This window comes from Cibotium barometz, chromosome 17 (assembly GCF_041138505.1).
Source record: "Cibotium barometz isolate CiBa-2024 chromosome 17, ASM4113850v1, whole genome shotgun sequence".
Classification (NCBI taxonomy): Eukaryota; Viridiplantae; Streptophyta; class Polypodiopsida; order Cyatheales; family Cibotiaceae; genus Cibotium; species Cibotium barometz.
The window spans coordinates 44920286-44929526 of NC_141062.1; the positions used below are offsets into that span (position 1 = coordinate 44920286).

At 41.8% G+C, this 9241-nt stretch overlaps 1 protein-coding gene across 2 annotated transcripts; it reads right to left on the minus strand.

The window, feature by feature from the left end:
* Positions 1-5192: 5192 nt before the first annotated feature.
* Positions 5193-9161, minus strand: LOC147630057 (uncharacterized). 2 transcript variants are annotated; one of them, XM_086811665.1, is made up of 5 exons: positions 8377-9161; positions 6337-6437; positions 6082-6198; positions 5867-5968; positions 5193-5763 (listed from the first exon to the last, which is right to left on the minus strand). In XM_086811665.1, exons 1-5 carry the CDS (start codon positions 9116-9118, stop codon positions 5593-5595), a joined length of 1233 nt encoding a protein of 410 aa, XP_086667791.1. In that variant the 5' UTR covers positions 9119-9161; the 3' UTR covers positions 5193-5592. The 2 variants fall into 2 exon arrangements, with proteins under 2 accessions (XP_086667791.1, XP_086667792.1); XM_086811666.1 differs by having other exon boundaries at positions 5193-5750; positions 8377-9121.
* Between the last annotated feature and the right edge of the window lie 80 nt (positions 9162-9241).

The window sequence follows — 9241 nt, forward strand, 5'->3', positions numbered from 1 at the left end:
GAAAGTACAAGTGTTGGAGAGCTTGTCTAGGTTAGAAGAGCACACCTTTATCCCTTATCATGGCCAATGCATGTACCACCTACATTAATCACAAGGCTTTGCACTTCACGTGCTGCACATCTTTCATACATAGGTACTCACAATACCTAGCATGTGCACCAAGCCCTGTCATCGACAAAGCAATCCAGGTACATCTCTAGATGGGGGGCCATGGTGGTAAAAGCCTAGTCCATGGTACAACCCATCATGATCCTCTTTGATTATGTAGGAACCACCAAAGATGCTCAAAGAAAACAACTCCTTGTGGTTTCCATTGGACCATTTGCCTCTTCTTTGAGTACCTTTACCATCATAACAGCAACCTCACCATGCAACACACAATGAAGTAGCCCAATATTCATTACCTTCACCATCATAACAACAACCTCACCACTAAAGGTGTAACAGACAGTGAAGCAGCCCAATATCCATTACTCATAGGGCTTTACACTTTACACACATCTTTCATACATAGGTACTCATAATACCTAGCACATGCACCAAGGCTTGTCATATCGACGACAGCCATCCAAGTACATCTTTGGATGGGGGGGCCATGGTGGGCGAAAGCTTGGTCCATCGGTCGTCTTTGATTATGTGGGAACCTCTGAAGACCTTTAAAGAAAGCAACCCCTTGTGGTCTCCATTGGACCATTTGCCTCTTCTTCAACTACCTTCACCATCATTAAACAACAACCTCACTACTAAAGGTGCAACACATAATGAAGCACTCCAATACCTATTACCGCCATGAGATTTCAGACTCTCTGGGAATCATACCTTACTGCACCAAATAATTTTGGACCACCATTGGTCATTGCTCATCATCAAATGAGGTGGTCTTGGTGCATGAATCCACAAATTAAAGCCACATGCCCTCTTTTGTACAGGCTTAAAACACCTCATAACCTCAGAGATAATGCCTCACATTAAGCATTTTTAAGCCCACATTACATCACATGCAGCCTTGACACCTTGACATGTAGCCTCGACACCTCGACATGCTTTTTAACTCAACGGCAAACCAAACCCTATCTCCAATAGGCCTTGAAGCACGTGGACCGGCCTCTTAATTGACTTTATCATTCAACCATCCACACATCTTTGGAACCAAAAAGCATTTGCTCAACTTGTTAAGCTTGGTGATGTGGTCACTATTACGAAGGGAGGGATGTTAACCACTTTGTCGGTTTACATGGTTTCACCTGCTGGTCTTACCGTAAGGCGCTTTCGCCATCTTTACCTTCATGTAACATAAGCCTATATTTTGTAAGATGATGTTGGACTTTATGAAGCAGCCTTACCTAGTGCTGAATGCTAAATAAGGAAGTCACATACTTTGTGTTTGCTTAAGGAAAATAGTGGCCCTTGACCATTTTCAAATTATGGCTGGCCAAGTGTGAACACTAGCCATTCATATATAAGTCAATTTGACATTATGCAATACACATTCATTTTCTTGCAATATAATACTTGTGAGCTCTCCTTCTTCTCCCTATCCTCTTGCTAGAGTTCTATTGAATCTTGCATGATGGTGGATGCTTGCTAGATAGGTTTGAGTGTAGGATCTATCTTGCATGAGCTTCCCCCCACTATTCATCTCTTGTGTGATTGAGCCACAATGTAGGCAACCTTCTTCTCACCTCCATCAAGGTGATTGAAGCTCTACCTTCACACCCATAGCCATTAAAGCATCTCGGTGTGACAACAAGAGGATGTGACAGGGATGAGCTAGTGCATCCACATGAAAAGTTGCATTTACGACTCTATGGCAAGGTACCAAATGACACTTGTTTCGACAAATGCCAAAGTAAGCTCTTGACTTGAACAAGTGCCTTCATGTGAGATGGGTTCTTATAGCCTCTGCATTTTCTCGGATGCAGGTTCATGTGGTTCCACTCGCATAATGGATGTGTTGAGGGTTTCTTGAACAAAGAAACTCCACTTTTAGGATTGAAGGAGCATATCTAGTTGTTATTTTCCCTTATCTTACATGTCACAAACTCCACTTTTAGGATTAGAGAGAGAAAATCTAGTTGTTATTTTTCCTTATCTTACATCTCACAAGTAGGTTCTTGTATCTTCCCCAATTGTGAGGAGAGGTTCTTATGCCTTCATTGCACTTCCTTAGGCCGCAACACTATTTGAGTTGATCAAGCAGATTTCTATTGAGAGGTTTGTGTTGATGGTGATGGCTTTGGGGCCTCACTCTTGGGAACTTAAATAATAGGGTTGCTGTCATGGAAGCCTTGAACTTCTAAAAAAATTCTTAGGTAACCACTATTGGTGCATGATGTGGGTTCTTTGTTGGCAAGGTTTCATGGCCTTGCTTGGGTTTCTCTTCGACGTCTTTGTGGCCAGTTGGGGACATGGTAGCCTTATGGGTTTTTCTCTCATACTAGTGATGTAAAGGATTAGACTTGAGTGCAATCAGTGGGTTTAGAAGTGGACTCTTCTTTATCACAAAGGAGTTATCATTACCTCCTTTGTTTCAAGCTTTAGGGTAGTCGTGAATTCTTACCAATTGATGTGGCATCAAATCCAATCTCTTCCAAGTATCACCTACCTTGGACTGCACTTGCATCAATCACATGAAATCCACACCCCACAGGGTTTACCCCATAGGGTTATTGCCAATGTAGACTTGTTGATCAAAGAATCCAACACTTCTTATTTGCCGCGCACTCTTACTAATTGATGTGGCATCAATTGGTAAGAATCCAATTTCTTCCAAGTATCACCCACCTTGGATGTGGCATCAAGTGTCACCTACATCAATCACATGAAATCTACAACCCACAGGGTTCACCCCATAGGGTTATTGTCAATGTTGACTTGTTGATCAAAGAATCAAGCACTTATTATTTGCATTTCACTAAACAAGGAAATATAATATGGGGATGGTGTAAGTGTCATTACCTCCTTTGTTTCAAGCTTTAGGGTAGCCGTGCATTCTTACCAATTGATCTGGCATGAATTGGTAAGAATCCAATGTCTTCCAAGTATCACCCGTCTTGGAGTGCACTTGCATCAAAATCACAGGAAATCTATACCCCACAAGGGTTCATTCCATAGGATTATTACCAATATATAATTGTTGATCAAAGAATCCAACACTTCTTATCTGCATCTCACTAAACATGGCAATATAATACGAGGATGGTGTTGATTATCCCAGTGATTTGTAAGCTCTCCCAAAAACATAACGTTGGGGCTAGCTTCTGGGCTTTCCACCAAGCCAAGCTACACTCTCATAGGCAAGGGGCTATAAGTATCAATTTTGTTGTATTCTCGCCTTCCCAGGGGAGCTCTAAGATTGATGTGTTCCCCCCTTCTCAGAGGATTATTACCTTGCCCGTGGGTAGCTCTAAGATTGTTGTGTTGTCGTCTGCGTTGTGAGTGTGCATTCATCTTTGCCCACCCAGTTTGATCATAGCCATACAGACTACATGAAACACTCTTGCACACCAAGCCGTTAGTTGTAGTGTAAAAAGATTGTGTGAAATACCCCAAGCTTTTAACTTCTAGGTTAGGAGCTACTTGGACATTGATATTTAAAACACCAACAGAGAGGGTTGGCATAGGGATACCCATGTTTCTCCAAGCCTGAGGTGGTGGCTAGTTTTCATATTTTTGCCAAATGAAAAGTCAAGCCCCCACATTCTAAGAGGTGGGGGAGTTATCTATCATATAGAAGGTGTTGGAGTGTCACATATGGGTGACACTCCAACACCTATGAAAAGTCAAGCCCCCACATTCTAAGAGGTGGGGGAGTTATCTATCATATAGAAGGTGTTGGAGTGTCACATATGGGTGACACATTCTAAGAGGTGGGGGAGTTATCTATCATATAGAAGGTGTTGGAGTGTCACATATGGGTGATATGGTTTTTTGTTTGAATCTGCATACTATGGTTCTATGCATCTATTAAATCCTTGTCGGTTTCATGTTCGAAGAGGCATAGTTCTCACAAACCATGGCAGATTGTTCAAGTTCAAGCTCTATTTCTGGAGGAATCCTTGCAAATCCTATGTGATGTTCCTTTGGTTTAGGTTTGAGTTTTGCTTGGACCTCCTCAACCAAGCATTTCGCTTCTTCAAGCCCATGTTTCTCCTCGAGGGGATTTGGGTATTCAACAAAGTGTTTAGGTAGTGGATCTAGATCTATAGGAGCTTCTTGATTTTCAAGTGCTAGCTAAGCAGCATTTCTTCATTTTCCCCCCTCTTTGAAAGAGGATAACAAGTCTTGGTTTTGTTCAGAGCCACTGTGTATGGAAATTTTGCCATCACCTTTCTCAAACGTGTCTCAAATGTTGGATTCTTTTCTCCACTTGTGGTGGGCTTTTTGTTCCTTTGGACGGGTTTGTCCTTAACAAGCTTCAAGGTAGAAGCTTTTTACAACTTCTTTAATCATTGGCTTCTTTTGCTTGGCATGCATTCATGTGAGCATATTTAATGCAACAGCAGTTACCTTACCGTGCTAAGTGTGTAACACATTAAAGTTCACCACAAGTAAGCCTTCAATTGTGGAGTTGACAGTTGCTTGCAAGGGGCAATCTTTGTATAAGTGATCTACTCCACAACCATGACAATGATGTCAATGGTGCACCCCCTTTGAGACATTCGGAGTGTTCTTTGTAGGACACTCAACCATACAATCTGGTCCTTGACAATTAAAAAAACTACAGCAGAGGTTTCTTGCAGATGCCCCAATGGTGTTGGGTCAATTTGAGGCACAGGTAACATGACACACATTGATGTAGCTGTCTGTTCTCCATGTTTCCTCGTAAGGCATTCAAAATTATCATCCAATCTAGGTTTAACCTTGAATCCATCTGTGTAATTAATGAAATGTTCCTAGTAGATGTAAAAATATAATGGAAGAATCATACAATGTGATTCGTGACACATGATAAGATGTTACCACTCACATCATTGCATGTTCATGTGAAAAGTTACTAGACATAATTAATGAGGACCCTTGACCCACTCACGTAGGCTCAATGATTCTTTCTACCATTGTAGACATTGACAAAAAATCCTTCACTCATCTATGATAACTCAAATAGCTAGTGTGGTAAAGCATGTTGTTTAATACTTTTTTCTACCATGATACACAAAGATGTAACAGTTTCTTCCAACATGTAGGTCTGCTTTCTGTGTTTCTTTGTAAGCTATTCATAATCATCATCCAATCTAGGTTTATCCTTAAATCCACCTGTATTGGCAAAATGCTTGCTGGTGAAGGTCAAATTCTTAAGGTCACTCCACAGCTTCACTTCCATAATAATTGTATCCTTGCAACCATTTGGAGGTTAAGGACACTAAAAATGGAAGAATAGTCCAATATGATATATAACACAGGCTCACAACAGCCCATATGTAGCAATAATGTTACAACAAACGTATGTACAATCAAATGGGTATTTACAGCATCTACATGCCAGGACCAACCACAAGCATGTGGGAGCATTGATGCCAAGCTGCACAAGGGCACATGGAGGGCTCAGGGCGGGGCCATATTATTAGTCACCAATGAAATCCCAGCTTCATGTTAAAGAAACTCCCATTGGCAAGAGACCTTCTCAACAATACCACCACCACACCGTATGGCATAGTTTAGTGAATCAACCGCTGGTGGTACACCCCAGAGAAGAGGCACCGCCACTGTCATGGAAAGCTTCTCATTCAACCCTCCGGAATTGCCTTTTGCTGCAAGTACAACCTGTCAGTGACACCCCAGGAATGCATGAGCTTTACAAAAGAGTCCTAGTTTTTTAATGCCCTCCTACATGAAAGCACATAAGTTAACAGCCCATGCCACTTACCTCTCCACCCTGCTCCAAAACGGTATCTTCAACCACATCACTAAGCATCTCAATAGACCGACAGAATCCAAATACACAGAACCTTCGCCCCATATCAAGCCCCTGCACAGAAGGGAACAAACCTCACAAAAGAGTTGCATACCATAAGAACTTAGGTAACGGTCCTTTTTTCTTTATACTAAAAAATACAGCCAAGCAGACAATCAATCACTCACATTTGTTGCAACAATATCAAAAATGGCACCAAGACAGAGACCCTGTTTGGGATTCATGTAGTCTTCTTCCCTAAAGCGTCGATACCTGAAAGGTACCTTTCCATGGGATTGTTTCCTCTGAAAAAACTTTCAAATTAGTGGAACTAATAAACCACAAGACACTGATTTGCTGCAAAAGTTGGCTAAAGTGAGCCAAATAATTCACTGCATCAACTGATACAAGCAAAAAGTGGACTCTTAAGGACTGATAAACACCTCTATTGGGGATACTTGATGGGGGATCAAGGAGCCTCCAATCTGGATCAGTCCATCACTTGTGAAGAGGGTAACAATGTCCTCCTGGATCCACTCAATTGCTGCCATAGGATCCAAATGTCAGGCAAAGACAGCCCAAAAAAGTGCAGGCTGAGTCCTCACCATTCATGAAAACATCTAACTGTATAAATATACCAGGTGAGAATGGCTGATTAAACAAAAAGAAACCAAGAACGACAATGTAAAGGCACAACACTCATATATGTAGTTAAAGGCACGTGTTAGAAATATCTTTTCATTAACATTGTCAAGAACAGGACATTGACAAGGAGCTAAAACTAAAGCTGAAATTTATGAGTTTGTTTAGTATCAGATTCGCTGTTTGGGAGGTGCAGGTTCAAGCAAAAACACCTTGCACTACCGTGGTCCTCACTGAAGCATACCATATGAAATCCCTTGTTTAGGAAAGGAGAACACCATTTTGGAATCAGATCAAACTATGCACAAAGTAGTTTAGGGATGGTAATCAAGCATCTAGCTAGGACTAACACATAGACAATTTCCATTTTTGTGAAGTAAGGCCCGGCTCAGACACGTCCACAAGATGACCTAGATTGCTTGTGTGGCAAAGTTCAATACGTATTCTCTCTATGACGGAATACTCACAAGGTGCCCAACTTTACTCTATTTTGCGCATGGAGACTCTATTTTTGATGAGACACTTTTCTAAGGCTGGACACACATAAAAAGAGGATGAGGACGTGAATCTGCTTTTTGGCAGATTTGTGCTATATTAGGTTGTTTTCAGCCAATTTTAGCCTATTTTTCAGGTAGATGTAAAACAACCTGTTCTAGCTTGATTTTCACATCCGCAGTAGCAAAACAACGTCTATCCATCTCCTTGTACCCGTTGTAATGCTGTCCCTACATGCCCGTAGAGTTCCGTATGATGTCCATACAGCTCTGTATGATGCCCGTACAGCCTTTAACTGCTGTTGTACGCCCTATTTTTGTCCATAACGATTGATTCCCCCATCGGAGCATGTTTGGGTACAATGGCATGAGGATTTTCAACAAACAATATGATAGCCAAAGTGTTAAAAAAATAAAAAAACCAGATTCAGCTGTGTATTACACCTGCAAGATTTCCGGTCGTATTCACATGTAGGAATTGGTGGGTAATATGGAGTATTTTGGTATTATCAATTCAACTCTTTTTTATGCTATATATTAAGGCCTGTGACTCATGAGTAACTAAGGAGTATTTTGCTATTATCAATTCAGCTATGTTTTATGCTATTTATGAAGGCCTGTGATGACTGGGGAAGAACAGTTCTCACATAGGTGTTGGTGTTTCTATATAAAGATTGCTGTGGTTGCTTCTTCTGGGCATATGTTAGGGCAAATGTCAAAGACCCGGATGTTTTTGAAACATTGGTTATTGTGTTTTTGGATAATCTGGCCATTCTCCCATCAGGGAGAAAAGGAGGCCCCAGGTCTGCACATATGAAATACTCCTTGGCAATAAAATATTCGAAAGGTAGGGTCGGCCCATTCTGGCCCAGTGTGCTGTCATTTCTCCATATCTCTTTCTTTTACAGTTTGTGGTTCAAGTTTGTATTGTGAATGCTGTTTTGCCATAACTGTTTAATTTGCATTAATAATTAAGTGTAAGGCCCCCAACTCCAGTTACATTGCTTATCCATAACTTGTTCTTCCTGTCTGGTTGTTAGCACATGCTCTTATCGCATGTCTAGCTCAAAACCAATAAATTGGCTGGCCTTGCTTATCTACACTAATAGTTATTGTTTGCTCCAAGAGCGAGACCACCTTCCTCAAAGAGAAAGGAAGCCTAGGCTCTGATACTAATGAAACTCGAAGCACGGGGCTTTTAGCAAGTCTGCAGTGCAACTCAATAAATACTACAATAAACCTATGTTAATGATAACAAGGATATTCCCTTTCCATTACCCTTCTCCCAGGCACAACAAACAAAATTTAGATGCATTGTCTCATAAGAAAGCAAAGGAGAGTGAGTACCATTGTTATCCAAGATATGCAATGAAGGATCCCATGGGTAAGGTCCAAATTCGTCGGTAGAAAAGTATCCGCTTTGGCCATGGCATGAAGCTGACGGGATCCGCGAGGGCCATTGATGTGTCCTGACAGACCAGGATGAGCGGTTATAATCCACTCTTTTGCCTCTGGTACAAACTTTTTCTCCTACAGCAAGCAAAGGCTTGTTTACTCTGCTGCAAATGGAAGAAAAACTTAGCAGAACCCCAGGCGTGCTGCTTCTTCTGTTACAACCACCTGCAAACTCCAGGAGGCCAAGAAACCCAAGTTTGGGCCGCAACCAGTTCTGTAGGCTATGTTTCTCTGCAAACCGTAGTAGGCCATTCCTGCTGTTCAACTTCTCTGCAAACCGGTTCCTTCCCCTGAATTTCTCTGCAAAGCCTAGCTGCAGCAGAGGGCCGTCTTCCCTATCACATTTATCGGAAAACCCTAGTCGAACCAGAGGCCCGGTTTTTCTTCGTCTGCTATGTGCACCAGCGAACCCTAGTCGAATCAGAGGCTCTCTTCTTGGTCTGCTATGTCCACATTCAAATCCTAAATGGACAGAGGAGCGGTTTCTTCTTCTGTTATGCACACCTGCAAGTCCTAGATGAGCGAGAGTTCTGCTACTGCTTCTTCCTGCAAACCCTAGAAGATCATGAAATCCATGGTTTGTGATGGATAATGTTGCCGTTTCCATGGCGTCCGCTTGCATGGCGCAATGCATGCCTTGCTCGATAAAAACTTTTTTTTTTCACTCAACGGTTTTCACGATTTTTATAATTATAATTACTGGCGGCCGACCAAGGTTCCAGAAAAGAACTATTCCCTCTCTACAACCATCTCTCTC

Bases quoted from the DNA above. Each gene is read 5' to 3' on its own strand.
- LOC147630057 (XM_086811665.1), bottom strand. From the start codon at position 9,118: ATGCATTGCGCCATGCAAGCGGACGCCATGGAAACGGCAACATTATCC. The intron at 5,969-6,081 runs GTGAGTGATTGA...CCTTCTGTGCAG, and splicing joins TTGATATTGTTGCAACAAAT to GGGCTTGATATGGGGCGAAG. The intron at 5,764-5,866 runs GTAAGTGGCATG...TGTCACTGACAG, and splicing joins TTTTGGAGCAGGGTGGAGAG to GTTGTACTTGCAGCAAAAGG.